A 20,106-nucleotide genomic window follows, 5' to 3' on the forward strand; every position below is an offset into this window, starting at 1 on the left:
TCATGACACCTTTAAGGGTTCCACAGGTCAGAGCAGGGATGGAGATGACAATTATGTTCAAGGATGATGTCAGTACTTCGCGTATTCTGGCAGGTGGTGGGACCCCAGCATCCTGGCAGGGCCCATTGCTGATGCCTGACCTTGAACCTCTCTCCTCACTCCCCTTTAGAAAAATGCCATGCCCACTGCTCTAAGCATCACTGCTCAGCTGGGACTAGCTGTCACTTTATTTGCCCACAATACCCCAATGCAGCATTTCCCAGGGCATTGTGGGAAATTAAAGTGGTGGCTCCCAGGCACCCAGCACTGCTTGGAGTTGCACTGATACCAACGCTGCCAGCTCAGCCTGTCAGGACCCACCAATAGAATAAGGACCTTTCTTTTGGCCCTGACTATCTTTGTCCCCATCCACCATAACTGTGTCATCTACAGAGGGATTTTTGGTCCTGAGGAACTCTCTGCCTCTGGAGAAGTTGAATATAAAAAGGAGCAATGAGAGAATTTAGCATGCCAATGTACTGTGGTAGTTTCACTCAAACTAATTTAAGCCCACTGTTTTCATATGTAAGCCGTATTTTGATCTGATTCTGTGCTGCATCCTAATAAGTCTTTTCCCAGTCTGAAAAGTAGCACCTGCTAGTTAATTTGTCTTAAACTGTTTTTAATATTGGATTTCTATTAGGTTGCTTTTGAATTGTTTTTAATGCCATATTTTAAAATTGTTGTAACCTACCCTGGGACCTTTGGATGTAGGACGGGTCATTAATGATGATCATAACAATAATATTTTTAAATTGCTATAACCTGCCTTGGGACCTTATGGTGAAGACTGGATAGCAGTAGCAGTAGTAGTAGTAATAATAATAATAATAATAATAATAGAAGAAGAAGAAAAGAAGAAGAAGCATTGAGCAACAATCTAATGTTTTTCTTCTAAGGAAAAAGCCATGGTGATATTAGAATCATATGAATGGGAAATGGCTAATTTGACTGTAATGAACCCATGTGCGCTGATGTCAGTTTTAATAAAATATTACTTCATCTTCCCCCCCCCCTCTCCAAAGTGGGAAATCCAGAGCAGCCTTTATAGGGTCAGTTTCCTTCAGAGAGAGAAAAAATCAACACACACTTTTGGTGTCACTGTAATAACCAGTTTATTTACAAATGTACAAGTTGAGCAAGGAGGATTACAGGGGCACAGAATCAAGTACACAGAACAGCAGCTGTAGATTCTCAGTTACATTAGTGCAATACCCCTCACACACACACACACCCAAAAAATTAGCAGTCTCTCAACCACATAGCAGATCTGTCAGTTAAACTGTCTTTCAGGTCTCCTTGCCCTTGCTCAAATTAACTAAACCAGTTCCAGTCTCCATCCATCCTGCAAATGGATGGGATTCGTAGGTCCATTCCAATATGAGTTTTAGATAAACAACCTAAGGGCCCATTGAACCCTACCAACAATGGCTAACCTAGGGCAGACAGCATGGCTTGTGATAATATGAAGGCACACCCAGAGGCAAGCGGGGGGTTAGGTCATAGCCAAAGATTTTATTTGCAAAGGTCTTTCAACAATCAGCATGTTTCAAAAGCCCACCATCATGCAATTGTTTATGTATTTAATTTATATCCCACCCTCACTCCCAAAAGGAGCCCAGGGCAGCAATCAGTTTTGTATTGCTGCATTTAAACAACAGGCATAGAAAACCAAATGACAGACATATAGTACAAATCATGCTGGCATTCAAGAGCTGAAAGTGGAATCCATTACTCAAAATGGACTTTTCTCCCCAGATGAGACAATGCAAAGACACTGTATGTACCTCTAAAAATATTGATCAGTGTTATGCAAAGAATTCTGGGAATTGTGGTTTGGTAAAAGCATTGAGACGTCTCTGCTAGAGATCCTTAGCACTCCTCACAGTGAAGAGGGAATGATCGGTTAAGTCTGTGTAATGACTGTATGTAGCTATTCCCACTGATCCAATGCAGAGTAAAGAAACGACTAGAACTTAAAAAAAAACACAATATAACATGTGAAATGTGATAGCAAGGAGAGAACCAGGTGAGTGTTCTGACCACTCTGTTGATATTCATTCTGCATAAATTAATAAAATACTATTTTGGTATTATGATCTTGGCAAGCACATTTTACTCTCTTTAGCATCCTGATCTTAAAATGTATGGCAAAGTATCTGCCTTGATTGCTGACACAATGAGTTGGCTGCAGACTCATGTTGAAATTCTATGCATGTCTGCTCAGAGGTAAGTCTCAATGAGTTCCATGAAACTCACTCATCCAAGTATAGGATTGCAGCCTAAGTTAGATGCATTTAATTCCCACTGATTTCAGTGGAAGTAAGTCATATAACAACTTATTTGTTTCATTGATTGAAATGGGGCCTACATGCAACCAACTAGCCCAAATTCAACCAATGTTACTGTAACACCTGGGATGTTGGGATAGACATGCATAGTTTTCTTCATTGTCATAATCTTTGCTAATATTTACAATGTAAATACTAATAATTACATTGTAAGGTTGGAATGGACCACAATTCCCAGTCTAGCAAAAGTGGTATCCTGTATCCGAGGGCTGTAGAGGTAATGACTGCATCTCAATAAATATGCTCTACCCTACTGTTCAGCATGCAAGAAAAAGTTGCAGCCCTCTGTCTAGCACCAATCACCACAAGAGGCGGCGAGGATTGGAAATAGCACCTCAAAAGATTTTGTGACTAGGTCCACATCCACAGTATGTATTTAAAGCCCTATGATACCACATTAAACAGTCATGGCTTCCCCAAATGACCATGGAAAGTGTAGTGTGTTAAGGGTGCTGAGAGTTGCTAGGAGACCCCCTATTCCCATCACAGAGCTACACTTCCCAAAGTTTCCTGGGAAGAGGGATTGTTAAACCACATGGGGAATTTTAGTTCTGTGGGGGCGAATAGGGCTGTCTTAACAACTATTTCCACCCTTAACAAATTACACTTCCCAGGATTCTTTGGGAGAAGCCATAGTTTTTAAAGAGGCATAATAGTGCTTTAAATGTATCGAACAGATGTGGCCTTGATATATCAAGGTTTATTCACTATTTGCCTTTGGATGCCCCATGGCAAACCAACTGTGTTATCCACTGCCTTCCACAGCACTCAGCTTTCAAAACACATTGACATGTGCCTATTTGCAATGTGTTAAGCAGGAGACCCTCACTGCCAATTTGCCCCAGTCTAGAGGGTTTTTTCCCCCAAGCGCTTTTCCTGCAGCCACCACATGTCTCAGGGTCATGCAACTTGCTAGGCCCTTCTTGGTGATCACCACCAGGGAGGCCTTGGCATGAAAAGCAAGCGGGCAATTTGCCATGCGTGCACATAGCTGCCCTCCACCTCAAAACTAATCCTCCTGCTCATCTCAGGAGCAAAGTTTAATGTAGGTCACAGTGGAGCAAACTGAGAAGAGTGGGAACATTCTCTCCATGAAGGAGACGTTGAAGGTAAAAATGTGCTGCATGTTGTCAGCATTATAGAAGGACACCTCTTCTCCTTCATAGTCCAAGTAGACTCTCACTTTGTTAAGCCTCTCAGAGAGGAAAATTGGGGTGCGCTGAGGGGTTGTGACCGCCCAGTATCGCCCACCAGTTTGCTGCAGTGCCCAGATACCCTCTTCAGGGCAAAACTGAGTCAAGCCTTTCCTTCGCACCGATTCCTTGGCCACTCCAAAGGCCCAGCCATCAGCAGACCCCACCTCCACCTCCCAATAATGCCTCCCCGACTTGAAACCCTGTGTGGCCAGGACTCGGGAGTTGGTATCAAAGCGCTTGGGGCTGTCAGGTAGATCTTGCTTTCTGCAGCCCATTCTCACGGCCTTTAGGTCTGCAGAGAGGATGAGGAGGTGGTTGGCCGTCTCTGGATCAAGGAGCAGCTCCTCTAGTAGGCAGGATAATAGCGTTAAGTCAACAGTCACACCGATAATGGTGAAAAGTAGCAGCAAAATGGGGTCAGGGACGGCAAAATTCAAAATGAGGGCTTCACAATTTTTCATACTTTTAAATAGGCTGTGTTGGAAAGAAATGCAAAGCCGTTAACTAGGGATGAGCAGAGTTTGGAATAGGCAGATCTCTGGCTGAGCTTGGAACTCAGTGGGGGCAACGGCAGATGAAGTCCTTCATCCTGGCTTAGTTGGAGATACGCAAGGGTGAAGTCCTCAATCCCAGTTCAGCCGAAGCTGGCTGAACTGAGGCAAGTCCCAAAGAAGAGATGTTGCAGGGGCATAGTGGGGCTGGGGTGGGACAGGGGGAGTCTTACTCCTATTCCAAACTCCATTCAGCTGGGTCATGTGACCTAGCAACCCAGCAGAAGTTACACTGGCATAAGGGTGGTGTAAGTCAAACTCTCTTTTAAAGGGTTGTTTTCCCTTTGTTTAAAGGCTCAACCAGCAGTAGCCACGCTCCTGAATGGAGTTTGGAATGCAGGTAAGCTACCCTGGCATATGCTGGCTTCCTATAGTTTGAATTGCTCTGCCAGTCTAATAAAAGCTATGATTTTATCTGCTTTGTATTTCTTTCCATCAAAACCAATGTGGCAACCCTGAGCTTCTGACTTTGTTCAGGGACATTAATGGGGGGGAAAGAGAACCCAGGGGAGGGGGATAATCTTTTAGCTTTGAACACTAATGTATATGATTTTTGTTCAGAAAGTCTAGTTCATTTCTAGCACTTACCTTTCTCACCTTTCCCCAGTTCATCCTGCAGGTGATCTGAAAGAAGAGGAAGCCCATCAATGAAAATCAGGACTAAAAGGCAACGGAAAGAGGTTTTGTTCAAACATCATATACCAGACAGAGGGCCACACTCTCTGCTGGGCAATCTTCCAGGGGCTTTCATTCCACAAGCAATGAAAGGAAATGTTACCATTGTACAGTAGGCTCGTTTCTGTACACATTCACACACCCCCTCCACCCACTCAAGCCAGTCCACCCACTCAAGTGTCCTCCACCCACTCAAGCGAGAGGCATTGACAGAGTTCAAGGACACATTCCAGACAGGCAAAAATCCTCAAGGAGGGTGCAGAGCAGGGTCCATGAGGGGATGTGGCCTGAGGACAGGAGCTGAGGAGGAGGCATCACTTGGAAAGCCCTGAGGTCCTTGTAGAGAGGCCTGGAGGACCAGATTTGGCTCCCAGCCTGAGGTTTCCCACCCCTGCTACAAGTTCTACCCAGTACTTTTCACCTGGTGCACAGTTTATTGCATTATATTTTTATTTAACCTTTTTACGACACACTCAACTTATAACAAAAAATAATAAACACCTATGGAGTTTCATTTTTCTTTCCATAAACAGATATCATCTGTGGTATAGATGAGCCTTTAATGCCCTCCAGATGTTTTGGATTACAACTGGGGTGATGGGAGGGCACCAGATTGGCGAAGTTTGGCATAGCCTGTATGCAGGACATGCTCCACATGTTCCAGAACTGCAGGATACAGTAAGTCTGCTCGAGTAGACCCATTGAAATTAATGAACCTAAATGAGTCATGTCCATTAACGTCAATGGGTCTACTCTAAGTCGGACTAACATTGGCTATAACTAACGTGAACTATACAATAAAGCAGAAATTCATACCACACACACACAAGTCTACAAATTATTCCAGATCTCTTCATATATTGAGTTGACATTTGTTGACCAGAGTTTGTTAACAAATGAAATAAAGTCATACCAAGTTGCAAAGAATGCTTCTGGTTGTGCTTGATTTTTCACATGGTATATCTGGTGAATCAGTTTTTGAGCCATAGCTATAACTTTTTCTTTTTTTCTAACAAACATCTAACACAGTGGCCATCATTACGTTGCAGTAATACATCCTGTTAGTTAATTAAGATTAAAAGCTTTCAGGCTGACAAAACTATTTTAAAAAACCAATACTGCCAATCATAATTTTTAAGACTAAAAGGAAATTTGGTGTGCTTTCATTAACACTGGCTTCTAAGCATGCTGTGCTGGATGGTGATGACATGTGTCAGATTGACACTGGGCAACTGTATTGTTTATTATAATTCTTATTGTTCTCTGATGAGAGTCCACTAGCCAACCTTTCTGCTTCAGATGTGAAAATAGCAATTAGATTTAAATGGAGGGGTGTTGCTTTTCTTTACCTTTGAATTTCTTTAGCACTCCTTTGAGGACCACGGTTTTCAGAGAGAAATTGCAGATATGGCCTTTCATGTCAGCAGAAACAGGGACGAGCCTCTGACATTTAAGATCGTCACTTCTAACAGCGTGTAAAAATTAGAAGGATTACTGAAGTGAGAATTATGACAGACAAAACAGCAAAGCTTTTCCTCATAGCTTAAGAGAGCTTTTAGTGTGTGAGGCTGGAAATCACCTGAGTGTCTCACTTGTATTTGAATATCTGACTAGTGTTACTGGGAAAAGAGAAAGCAGATAAGAGGGGAAGCATTTGTAATGCAAATGAAGACTCTGGCCAATGAAGGTTCCACAATTTTGTTACAAAGGGGCTGAAGCAAGAACCACTTTTAAGCTTCCTGTGGGGGAACACCTTCAGCTGGGTTCTTAATTGGCAGCCACTGATCTATTTGATACTTCTGGGGAAAGGGTTGAATTTCACCCCAGTGACTTAAGCGAAGACCTTGAGCTGAAGATAATTTCATGCTACAGCTATGTGAATAAACAAAGCATAACTCAACCCAACCCACTCCCTATTACTATCTGACACCTGTCAGTCCTACTGCCTGTGTAGGTGAAGGAAATGTAAGTCCATCATGGTAGAGAGAGATCATATTCCCACACTCGAAGTTATAAAGAGACTAGGATTTGTGCTGGCCCAAGAGAGTTCTATGCTGAAGTCTGTAGCACATGCCTCTGTGACTCTGTATTTCTCTTAACGGCTGCCGCTGACCTTTCAGTTGGTTCATGAGCAAAGAATGAGAGAGGTGAAAATGCAGCTCCATACCTGACAAGGGCACTTGTCACATCCTAGAAGAGAAACAGGAGAGGGTGGAAAAAAGAGTTGGGGGACGAGCTGTCTTGTAATACATTTTATTTCATTAATTTATGAATCACTTCCCATGAAACCTGTTCTTCGCATTGATCATTCCAGATCAGAGACAATATTCTAGCTTTTTAGTCACTGCTTCACGCTGCTGCGTCAACCACCACATGTTGGAGTCAAGTTCTGGTGTGTCACACACAGCAAACGAATGTTTTTAATAAGGGTTCTGCTACTGTATGCTGAAAGCTGACTATTTTGTATAGTGGCAGCTGGCTGGACTCAAGCTGAACCTTTGCAGAGAGGGTTTTCAGGTGGCTAGCTCATAGCCGCTACACCCCAGGGCTCATGCAAGGATGCCCATCATAACATGGAGTAATTGTCAAAATATAACATGGATCTAAGGGAGTCAAAAATAAATAACACAGCGTAATGGTCTTTCTTGTGTTGTTTCCCAGCTGAGACATGCCAGTTTAAGATCATGCCAAAAGAGCCCATCTGGTCCAGCATTCTGTTCTCACAGTGGCCAACCAGATTCCTATGAGAGGCCCATAAGCAGAATCTGAGCACAACAGCACCTCTCCCTTCTTGCGATTCCCAACAACTAGTATTCAGAGGCACACTGCCTCCGACAGTGGAGGCTGAAGACAGCCATCATAGCTAGTAGCTATTAATTGCCTTTTCCTCCATGAATTTGTCCAATCCTCATTTAAAGCCATCCAAGCTGGTGGCCATCGCTACTCCCTGTGGGAGCAAATTCCATAGTTTATGTGAAGAAGTGCTTTATTTTGTCTGTCTGGAATCTCCCAGCATTCAGCTTCATTGGATGTCCCTGGATGCTCTAGTACTGAGAGGGAAAAAAATTCTCTCTATCCGCTTTGTCCACATCATGTATAATTGTATACACCTCTGTCATGTCGCCTCCTACTCACCTTTTCTCTAAGCCAGTGGTTCCCAGACTTCTTTCCCCAAGGACCACTTGAAAATTGCTGATGGTCTTTGCAGACCACTGAATGATTTTTCTGCCTGTTGTAGCCATTGTAATGTTCTGTGCTAGTTGCTCTATGATTTTTAATTGTATTTGTATTGCTTCTTTTCCTTCCTTTATTGTATTTTATTGTATAACAATTTCCATTCCACATAATTCAAATTGTAATAGAATAAAATACAATATAAGAAAAAAGAAACAATGTAAATAAAATTAAAAATCAGTATGAATATTTAAGGTGGACATATTGCAAACCACTTGATGAAACTCACGGACCACTGGTGATCCATGGATCACAGTTTGAGAACCTCTGCTCTATACTTAAAAAACCCCAAATGGTGTAACCTATATTTAGAACATAAGAAGACGCTGCTGGATCAGGCCAGTGGCCCTTCCAGTCCACCATCCTGTTCTCACAGCGGCCAACCAGATGCCCATGGGAAGCCTGCAAGCAGGACCTGAGAGCAACAGCACTCTCCCCTCCTGCAGTTTCCAGCACCTGGTATTCAAAGGCATACTGCCTCCCAAGTATGGAGGCAGAGCACAGCCATCAAATAATATTTTGGTGATGATGCACACACGCAGCAGACACCACATCCAACAACAAACCCACAACTCTGTGTCAGTCCCAAAGTTACCCCATGATCATTCCCTATGCCCATTAACTAGGGGAACTTCCAACTGGCATTATGGTGGATTCAGTATTATGCATGCAAGTTTTGTGCAGTTTTGAGCAGTAGGAGGAGCCCAGAATGCCATGAGCTGCAATGCAATTGTGCTGTGAATCATCACTCATGCCCTGGGGAAAGGCTGCAGAATACTAAATGTGCTCCAAAAAAACCTCACAGGAGGTGTTCATGATGACACCCTCATTACAGTATGATATAGAGAAAACTGAAAAGGACCACAGTCCAGGATTCTGGTCTGCAGTCATCTTCAGTGAGGAGCGTTGCAGTCTTTAAATAGGTCCAACAAACTCCATAGCATGGAAACATCAGGTGTAACTTCATAGTCATAACGATTAGAAAAATCAAGGCTTAAAAATCAGCACCAGAAAGCACTGCTTTTCTGCAGAGCAATTTCCAAGTGGTGGTGGTGGGGAGGTTTGTACACAAAACTCCAAATGGGTCCCTCTTCCAACACAATACAAAAGTTAGCAAATACTGTGTTTGAATTTAAAATGCCTCACTCCCCTGGAGGGTTAAATTAAATTTGCCATGAATTGCAGGGTTGCTAACATTTTTGCTAACCCCTGCTTCTCTGCTTTTGACAGCCTCTTGATCTGCAGAGATTAGCAAGTGATCCTACTTCATTTCATCTGCAGATTTCTGCAGCCCAAGCTGCTGTTAAAGATACAGGAGCAGGAAAGGCTGGTTTTCTTTTGGTCAACTAGCACTCCTAATCAATGGGCAGTTTTAAAAGTCTGCATATATTTAAATGAGTTAGCAACTACGAACAAGGAACTAGCTCTCTCTTGCTCTCCCCCCAGGCATCATACAAAATTTAGCAATATTCCACCACCATCACCCTCTCTCTCTCTCTCTCTCTCTCTTTCTCTTTCTCTTTCTCTGTCTCTCTCGTGTCATTTACTTCCAGCTTGCTGAGCTTTCCAAATACACCAGTGCTGTTTCCTCAGTCACATAGCCAACAACATCCCACCTCCCATAATGCTCCCTTAGAATTATTTCTCTTCTTACACATCCTTGGGCTCACTGAGCTGCTGGACATTCTGAAAGATCCAGAGAACTTTGCTAGAAATAATCATGCATGCAATTTCAATTATAGCATCTCCATTTAAAAGGATAGCACAGGATGGCAGAGGAGGGAAATTACCTCTCCCCAGCCTAAGTTGTTGGAGAGTCACTGCCCATTGGAAGGAGTCAGGATAAATTTACATTTACACATATAAATTAGTATGTGCAAACTGCATATCAATCTCAGTCTTCTTTTGTCCTCTTTTTTTGACAGTGCATTCCTGCTTTTTTGCTGATGGCCACCCTGTCACCCTGACTGATCAATTCCAGCACTGCCAGACAGACCTAAAATGGCTTTTATTTCCTGGGCCAAGGCAAGGTTTCTAACTAAATAAGAGAGAGGAATTGGATGGGCTGCATACACACCATACATTTAAAGCACATCCCGCGCCCCCTCCCCAAAGTCTGGGATTGTACTTTACCCCTCACAAAGCTACAAATCCCAGGACCCTTAACAAACTACATCTCCCAGGATTCTTGGAAGGGGGGGAATGTGCTTTAAATGTGTGGTGTATACGCAGCGCAGTAGGTCATGTGGGTTCTTCGAGCATTCAGCAAGCTCACTGTGCACATCCGGACATCTATTATGCAGCACATTAGATAATTTATGGATGATAAGGATGATACCGGGCCTGCCTTTGTACAAATGCATGCTCAGTGGGTTTTTTCAAGGCTTACCTTAAGGAAATCAAGTACTGGTTCTTGGATTTTCTCTTCCAGGTCAGCAATCAGTTTGTTGAGGAGAGAAATATCCTTGGAGAGCTCGGTGATGTTCTCGTTCTGCCTCTTGGTGATGCCCTTCTCCATCTTGTCCAGCTGGCCCAGAAGGAGCTGCTCTTGCTCATGCAGAAATTGGCGCAGCCCTTCAAATTCAGAGAGGACCTTCTGTCTCTCAGCCTCTATAGTTTTCTTAAATAAATAAAATAAAGACTGACAATTACTAGAAGGGCTGATACCACCAGCCAGTCTCAAAACACAACTTTACCCGCTAATGTCACATGTACTGCCTTCAAGTCGATTCCGACTTATGGCGACCTTATGAATAGGGTTTTCATGAGGCTGAGAGGCAGTGACTGGCCCAAGGTCACCCAGTGAGCTTCATGGCTATGTTGGGTGTTAGTAAAAAGGCCCCACCAGACTAGGGTTTTTCCCCCAGGTGTAGCTTGGAACATATCATTGATGCAATAATAGTGCATTCATGGTGGATTCATACTGTACCATCTACACATCACTCCACTTTATTAGTTGTTCTCTGATGCTTCCCCAATGTTGTTGCATTGTTGCTGGCTGGAGGGCAAAAATAAAAGAACCTGGAACATTTGTGCTATAAAAGGTTACAGGATTTCAGTAGGAAGCTGATGGGAAATGAAGCAATATGTCCACCCTGAACATTTTGCAGGCACACAGAGTGCTGAAAGTGGGATCACATATAACCATCCCAATTCCATCATGAGCATCATGAATGCACAATAAGAAGGACGTCTGAAGGGGCCCACAGACACATAAGGCTCCTTTACTTTCACAGCTAGGGATGGGGGAGAAATTTGATCCAGTTCTCATTTAAAGCCGAATCTATCAAATTTGCACTTTCTGAAACAATATGAGAACTGAAACACAGCGATCCTTCCAAATTTGCACTTATCCAAATTTTACAATGAAGTTCTCCAACCAAACAATGTTTACAAAAGTGCACACATTAGGGGAAAATGTGCATAAAAATGAACGTATTCATGAAGATAACATGCAAAAATGTATTAAGATAAATTGCTTGCAAAAATGTGTTCGTCAGTCAAAACTACATACAAATATGTGTTTATTAAGAGAAATTCACACTCAAATGCAGAAGGATTTTCATGAGGATTTTTTTTTTAATTGCAAATTGCTGCAGAAATGTGGGAAACTGAATTTCAGTCTGGAAAAATGAGAAACTGAGAGAACCGAAATTGACAGATCTTTCAATGCCTACTTTCAGTAGCTATGGGGGAGAAGGAATTTTAGCAGGTACATCTTATTTCATACGATGCCGCTAAGCCCAGGTACAAAAAGCTACACACCTACTTTTCTGCACTACTTTTGAACATAGAGGCTCTGCCTTGCACTGCACTCTAACAAATCCAATAACCTACTTAGGACTTGTCTCTGGAGCAGGGGTGGAGCTCAGTTTTCATAAAGTATGGATATCTATCTGTAATTAAAGAGCACAACTGCCCTACCAGAAAATGAAATGAAATGTGTAGGATGAACGAAAGATTAATGGGAAGACGTATCAATCAGGATGAACTGGGTGTGGCGGAGCAGTGCAGCCTGATTTATTAAACAGTTTATCACAGAATTCAAGAAGCATCTAAAAACAGGAGCTGAAGCTCAAGAGTCATGGCCATTAGCAGTTCATGGTTACAGAGAACAGATGAAGGAAGGGGGTAGAAGAATAGAAAACAAATATGGGTATCTTTGAAAGCATTTTAGACAAATTCATAGCATATATGACTATCAATGGCTACTAGCCATGATGGCTCTGTACTACATCCATTGTCAGAAGCAGTGTGTTTCTGAACCAGTTTCTGGGACTAACAAGTGAGGAGAGTGGGGTTGCACTCAGATCCTACTTGTGGGCTTTCCAGAGGCATCTGATTGCCCACTGCGAGACTAGGATGCAGGACTAGACAGGCCACTGGCCTGATTCAGCAGAGCTTTTCTTATGTTCTTGTGAAGTAGTAAATTCAATCAGAAAAACGATTAATGTTATTGAGCATTAATCCTAATTTGTTTGCTGGGAGGCTAGAAGACGCACCACAAATGTTATCCCACATAATGCATGATGCATTTCCTCATGACTTTCTTTATTGCAAAAAGTCTGATCTTTTGGGAATGCGGGTTTGTTGACAATAGTTCTAAAATCAACTTTAATTGCCCAACCTTAACTTGCCAGTATGTGATTGAATCCCACTTGAAAAGAGCAAAACTCTAAACGTAGATTGAAAGTGGTCTTAAGTATAAACAATAGATGGCAGCAGAGGATAAGAAATAGTCTCCAGAGTTCTATTTTGCAGAAATTATAATTGACAATTATATTGTATAGGCACTCCTAACCATTCACCTAGATATAGGGTTTGTCATCTACATTATAAATGGATGTTTTGAGTCGTTCCGAGTTGAACCTCATTTAACCAGCACGTTACTAAAGTGCCCTGCCTACAAAGACAAAGATGTTGGCGGTCACACAAAACAGAGGCCTTTGGCCGTGGCCCCAAAGTTATGGAGTTCAATTCCATATGAAAAAAGTAAGCCCCATTCCTGTTTTTCAAAAAACATGCTTTTTTTTAAAAAAGGGCCTGGAAGATTTCAGTGGCTATTTGTAAACTGAGCTGTAGAAATGGTGGTGTGGTTTGGTTTTGTAAATTCAAATTATGCTGGGCTATTTTGTTACTTTTATGCTTGCTTTTAGTAGTATTAATGAAGGAGATATTTTAAAGCTATGGAATGTGTTAAAAGGAATGGGGGTGCCACAGCATCTGATTGTCCTGATGCGCAACCTATACTCTGGACAAGAGGCTACTGTAAGGACAGAATATGGAGAAACCGATTGGTTCCCCATCGGAAAGGGTGTGAGGCAGGGGTGTATTTTATCACCCTATTTGTTTAATCTATATGCAGAACATATCACACGGAAAGCGGGATTGGATCAAGATGAAGGTGTGAAAATTGGAGGGAGAAATATCAATAATTTAAGATATGCAGACGATACCATACTCTTAGCAGAAACCAGTAATGATTTGAAACGAATCTTGATGAAAGTTAAAGAGGACAGCACAAAAACAGGACTACAGCTGAACGTCAGAAAGACTAAAGTAATGACAACAGAAGATTTATGTAACTTTAAAGTTGTCAATGACATTAAACTTGTCAAGGATTGTCAATACCTCAACACAGTCATTAACCAATATGGAGACAATAGTCAAGAAAGTTTTAATGTTTTTAATGCTGTTTTGTTTTAATGTATTTTAAGATCTGTTTTTATGATGTTTTAAAGTGTTTTGGTGCTTTGTTTGCCGCCCTGGGCTCCTGCTGGGAGGAAGGGCGGGAAATGAATGAATGAATTAAATAAATAAATAAATAAGAAGGCTAGGACTGGGAAAGGCAGCTATGAGAGAACTAGAAAAGGTCCTCAAACGCAGAGATGTATCACTGAACACTACAGTCAGGATCATTCAGACCATGGTATTCCCGATCTCTATGTATGGATGTGAAAGTTGAACAGTGAAAAAAGCAGATAAGAGAAAAATCAACTCATTTGAAATGTGTTGGAGGAGAGCTTTGTGCATACCATGGACTGCAAAAAAGACAAATAATTGGGTGTTAGAACAAATTAAACCAGAACTGTCACTAGAAGCTAAAATGATGAAACTGAGGTTATCATACTTTGGACACATAATGAGAAGACATGATTCAGTAGAAAAGACAATAATGCTGGGAAAAATAGCAGGGAGTAGAAAAAGAGGAAGGCCAAACAAGAGATGGATTGATTCCATAAAGGAAGCCACAGACCTGAACTTACAAGATCTGAACAGGGTGGTTCATGACAGATGCTATTGGAGGTCGCTGACTGATAGGGTCACCATAAGTCGTAATCGACTTGAAGGCACATAACAACAACAACAACAACAACAAACATTATTTTTAATGGTTATGTTTTTATGTGTATATTATAAGCCACTCTTAGCAGTATCAAAGAAGTAGTGTTTTAAATGGTTTTAAATTATATCTTAATAGTTACGTTTTATGTGTATTTTGTGCACTGCTTTGTGAAGAATGTCTCTTAAAAAGCAGGTTAAATATATAAAATAAAAATTTTCTTTTTTTTTTCAATTAATTTTTATTCAGATTTTCAAAACCAAAACAATACAAAAAGAAAAAAAACACAAATCAATAACTAATACAATAAAAAAATAAAAATAAAAATAAAAATATTGACTTCCGATTTGTCGTAGTTCAGCTATAAATCTATAATATATAACAAGCCTGTCTCTTAATAGATTATAAAATCACCTTCCTCCAGCGGTTATCTTAATTGGTTTCAAATCTCATTAACATCATATCATTTCATTCTTCCACAAAAAGTCAAAGAGAAGTTTCCAATCTTTGAGATATATGTCCATCAATTTTTTTTCTAAATAAACATGTCAATTAATCCAACTCATGAAGTCTACTAAGTCCAGTAATTTCAAATCGCTCTTCCTCCATTATCCATATTGGTTCCATCTTCCATCTTCCATCTTTACGCACCCAATAATCTTGCTGTCATAGTCATATAATAAAAGTCTGATAGGAATTTCCTTTATCACAGATATTTTCTTGCCATCAATTCCGAACGTATCACTGAAGTATTGTTGCAAAGCCGCATCTCTGTTCCTCTTTTTTACATGATACACTAGCACATCTCTTGAAGATTTTTCCATTAACACAAAACAGGGATTAATTCTGTTAACTTTCTCCATTTCAAGTTCCATCAAATCCTTCCAGTCCAGGAATTTTTTTGAACCGATAATATCTTTATCTCCAATCTCTTCAATTCCTTCAGGGACAGCGCTGATTTCCAAACCATAATATTTGTCTCCAGGATCCATCACAACCAGGAAATCCAAATCTTTTTCCATGTCCATATTTAATCCAATCTCCATAGTTTGAACCTTGCCTTTAATTTCTCTTTCATCTTTTTTTGGTTTTCCAGATCTATCTTTATTCTCCTTTCTCATAGAATCCTGAATTTCTATCAGCTCCTGTCTCATTTCATCAAATTCAATTCTCCACGCTTGTCTATTATTTCTCAATTCTTGTTTTATTGACTTAATCCCATTCATTATTTTCTGAAACATGTCTAAAGATAAAGTCCCTTCTTGTACATCCATGATCTTCTTAATTGTCATTCTTAAAGCCAAAGGAACAAAACTCCTTCAATTTTCAATGTCCCAAGCAAAGAGCAGTCTATTTCTTAATCTTTCAAACCAACTTGCGTCACACTCTAGACAGCCCTTATCTCTTATATGCCCAGAAGTGCAAAAACAGCTTTAGTTCACAGCGTCCTAATGACTAGTAGCAACGAGAATGAGCAGATTCGTCAAAAAAAAAAGAAAAAAAGAAAAAGTAGATCAGAAAAAATAGTCCCAGACATAAATTACACAAAAGTCTTATAAATCAAAAAGATTTTTCTTTTCTCTTCCAATCAGAAACCCCTCATCTGTTGTAATCTTTACAATGCCATTTTCCATGTCAGCTTTTTGCAATAGGAAAAAGATAGGCTATTTTTATTTTCCTCCCCCTTAGTTCCGTGAGTAAAAAAGAAGGAAAGTTTTGGCTCACCCAGGTTTTCTTAATTGCTGATCCTTTGACAAATCTCTTTAGCTGTATAGATAAGAAAGTGATAAGCATAGACAGGAGGATGCTTGCCTGTTAGTCCGTTTTTTTTAAAAAGGAAAAAAAACGGGTCACTTATTCAGCTGAGCTGGCTATAAATCCTCGCTCTGTTCGAGCTGCTGGAAGACCTTCTTTCACAGACGATTCTGACGAATTCCAGTCTCCCACAACCACAACAAAGCTGTGTGGGAAATCTCACATTTCTTCCTTATCCGGAAGAAATTATCCCCAGTCAAAAAAGACCCTTCTGACTGGATTTAAGGCTGAAAAAGTTTCATCCAAGACGGGAGCCCGTCTCAGAGCTGCACAGGCGGAGGGATCCTCCTGGGAAGTGCATAAAATAAAAATTTTCAATGCCCAGCAGATGTTCCTGGGAAGCTGGATATGATGTACGGTCATGCTTTGTTGTTTATCATGAACAGCTGTAGACTGCCTCCAAATGTGGAAGTTCAATTTCTGGCTATTGTGGCCATGTAGCATTCAGAGACTATCCTCTGTGAACTTGTCTTATCTTTTAAAACATGGATAGGGGAACCCTAGCCCTCCAGCTGCTGTTGGACTACAACTCTCATCATCCCTGAGCATAGGCTGTGCAGTCTGGGGCTGATGGAAGTTGAAGCCCAAACATTGCTGGAGGTCTACAAGTTCCCCATCTTTTAAAAAAATAAATAAATCACACACCTGAGCTAAAAGCCATCAACACAAAATACACTCATTGTGTAGATCTCTATCATAAGAGACTATATAGGTCACCCGAAAGTCCATTCTGATCTACACGTGAACTAGTTTTCTCAGCTATGGAATCAGATAGTTCAGATTTCATCTTGCATTCCACTTTCATGTAACTCAGAAGAAATGTTAAAGCACATTTATGTTTCCTCTTCTGAGAACACAGCAGACAGACACAACCAAGAGAGCCAAGAAGTAGGAAGGAGGACAGGTGGGTGCTGCTAGCAGTGATTGGCAGGCATCCTTTGGGCAGATGTTGACCATAGGCTGCCAATTTCTGGCTAGTGCTGAAACTCTTGACTCGAGGACTGCCAACTCTTGCCATCAATTTCTGCTCTGTGCCTTTAACAGTAGCTAGATGGGCAGATAGCAGTTTCTGATAATGCTTATCTCTGTACATTACCTGCTCCATGCTTCACCTGAGTAAGAATTAAGCTGCTATGAAAGACAGAGGAACAGGCCAGGGTTTTCCTTTGGTCATTTGGTAACCCTACCCGATTTTTTAAAAAAACAGCTATATTATATATCCACATCTGAAACAATGTCACATCAGCTTACCAGCTTGTAAATAACAACAGGTACTCACCAAAAGATCCTGGCTTTTCTTGTCATCCTGAGTTTTGAAGTCCAGAAGCTCTTGTCTCTCTTTCTTCAAGAAATCCAAACGGGCCTGAATTTGTTCCTAAGATCCAAAACATAAAATTATTCTCTTTTAAGCTTCCACAGTTTTCAGGCATTTGGGATTTGTTCTGCAGGAAAAAGACAAATAAATACACGGGGGGAAACTACGAGCCCATGAATAAGTTTCATGTAGGAATACACAGCAAATGTGTAGGTTCCTTCCAGCGTATTGTTATGAGCATGGGGGGTTCGAATGGATGATTTCTGTGGGTCACCTTTCCAGCCTCTGATTTGGAATCCTGTGCCTTGGAATGAGGAACTCTCTGCTGGTCAAATGAGTCTTTTATTAACCAAATAGATTGGCCAGGTAAGATAATGGGCCGATCAGTTGCCTAGCAACAGAGAATGGGCTAGGAAGACCACTTTTGTCATTTAAACTCTAGAGGAGGGCCCTTGTAGTTTTTAGTTCTGTCTAGAGATTTGCTGGTAACTGGAGGCAGAGAGAGACAGGCTGTCTGCACCATGGCATTTGGGGGGTGCCTTCTGCAACCCAGATGGAAAAGCTGGATATTAGACTGCTGATGCCTTAAACCCCCTCCATTCTTGAGCCCAGGTTGGAATGTGTGTAAATAAATAAACCATATTTATTAAAGACACCGCAGTCTCCGCTGACCTTCTTCTCAAAGGAAATCAAACCCTGGAGGAGTGCAGGGACCCCTGAAATTTCACCGCTCAGAGATTGGGGGAGGTGCACAACAGTATGTTCTTGCTGCATCAGGCTGCATTTCACCATCTATAGCAGTGATAGGGAAAATGTTTCAGCCTGAAAGCCACATTCCAGTGATGGGTGGAGCCACAGGCAAAAGTGGGCAGAGCAACGAGTGCAAACTTTACCTTTTATACAGTAGGTTACTTTCTTCACACTCACACACCCCTCTCTATCCCCATTCCAGGCAACAACAGGCTTTATCAGAGATCAAGGAGACATTGGGCTGGCAAGGGAAGTGGCTCATTAGGGCAGCCTTTCCCAACCAGTGTGCCTCCAGATGTTGTTGGACCACAACTCCCATCTTTCCTGACCATTGGCAATGCTGGCTGAGGCTGATGGGAGTTGTGGTCCAACAACATCGGGAGGCACACTGGTTGGGAAAGGCTGCATTAGGGAGTGTGGCCTTGGGAGAGTCCCAAGTGCCACATGTGGCCCCCGGGCCTGAGATTCCCCATCCCTGATAAATAAACACACACGTTATGTGGTATACAACATAGTTCAAAGAATGTAGCCTCCGTAGCTCAGCAGAGCCTTGGTCTTGGAAACCAGGGTTCATGAGTTCAAATCTTGCTGGAGCCTTATGGGGGACAGGCCAGTTTGTCCAAGACTAACTGGACCCCCAGGATTATACCCTCCCTGACAGCAACTGGGTTTTTTTGCAAGAGTTGGTCTGGTGTCTGCATATGTGTCTCGGGGGAGTGTGCATCTGTTAGTGGCCACCAGCATTGCCACCTGTGCCAAGCCAATGATCCTGCCTGCACTTTTAAGACATCCAAAGCAGAGAAACAGCTGTTGGCTGTGCCTCCTGCCTTGCTGTTCCAACTGGCAGCCTTACTGCCTGCATGATGGGGATTTATTTCACCTCCAGTGTTAAATTTCTAAAATTAGATGCATCAGGGGGGTTAGCTCAAAGCTACCCCCTCAGAATTGGAGGGACTGGCACCTAACCTCACATATGCACTTGTCACAATTATGATGGATGAGGGAATCCACAGTCAGCTCTTTATGATTTCACGTTTGATGCTGATAGATTCCAAAAACAAGCTTTGAGGCTAAACCCTAGTGATGCCTGGCTTAAATCAAGTGCTGTTTACTTCTTAATGCACTAACCTGCCATGGACTGCTTCCAGACCAGGTTCAGTAGTTCTTCTACTAGTGTACAAAGCCCTGAAAAACCTAGGCCCAGGTTACCTTAAGGACCACTTACCCTGTACATCCCAAGCCAATCACTGAGATCATCAGGGGGAGTGCTATTAATGGTCCCCCATGGACCAGAAGCACAATTCACATCAACAAGGAGTCATGCCTTCAGTGTAGTGGGCCCAACTCTATAGAACTCCCTCCCACTAGAAGTTAAGGCACACACCATCCCTGCTAAGTTTCAGGTGCCAGGTTAAACAGTTTTATTTCAGGAGGTCTTTGCACTATAAATTTTGTTCTAATGTTTCTATAGGCTCTTCCAGACATCCTTTTTATTGCACATTCATGATGATTCATGCTCATAAAACTACTGGGGCAGTCACATGCAATCCTGCTTTCAATGCTGTTTGCACCTGCAAATGTTTTTGGGCAGTCACACTGCTTCATTTCCAATCAGTGCATATTCTGATACTTCTTGCTGAAATCCCATAACATTTTAGACCACATATGTTTATTTTTGTCCCACTTTCGTTGTGCAGTAGCTCCCCCAGAAAGCAATAATGTAGCACCGTTGGAGAAACACCTTGGGACTAACTAAAGCAGAATCACCACTAATGCACTGTTATTGTGTCAGGAATATGTTGCAGAATACACCCAAAACAGAACAACCATTTGGAGG

The 20,106-nt window shown here is 41.7% G+C and overlaps 1 protein-coding gene across 4 annotated transcripts in view; it reads right to left on the reverse strand.

Moving 5' to 3' along the window:
• Window positions 1–1,129: 1,129 nt before the first annotated feature.
• LOC133380882 (E3 ubiquitin-protein ligase TRIM7-like) overlaps window positions 1,130–20,106 on the reverse strand; it is a 30,676-nt gene continuing 11,699 nt past the window's right edge. For 2 of the 4 annotated variants that reach the window (XM_061619050.1, XM_061619048.1), the window contains exons 3-8: window positions 17,484–17,579; window positions 10,436–10,666; window positions 6,887–7,002; window positions 6,162–6,277; window positions 4,726–4,761; window positions 1,130–3,932 (exon numbers count right to left, since the gene is read on the reverse strand). In XM_061619050.1, coding sequence (XP_061475034.1) covers window positions 3,418–3,932; window positions 4,726–4,761; window positions 6,162–6,277; window positions 6,887–7,002; window positions 10,436–10,666; window positions 17,484–17,579 — 1,110 coding nt within the window. In that variant the 3' untranslated portion in view covers window positions 1,130–3,417. The remainder of the gene's footprint in view (window positions 3,933–4,725; window positions 4,762–6,161; window positions 6,278–6,886; window positions 7,003–10,435; window positions 10,667–17,483; window positions 17,580–20,106) is intronic. The other 2 variants (XM_061619051.1, XM_061619049.1) reach the window with 2 other exon arrangements.

This window comes from Rhineura floridana, chromosome 3 (assembly GCF_030035675.1).
Source record: "Rhineura floridana isolate rRhiFlo1 chromosome 3, rRhiFlo1.hap2, whole genome shotgun sequence".
Classification (NCBI taxonomy): domain Eukaryota; kingdom Metazoa; phylum Chordata; class Lepidosauria; order Squamata; family Rhineuridae; genus Rhineura; species Rhineura floridana.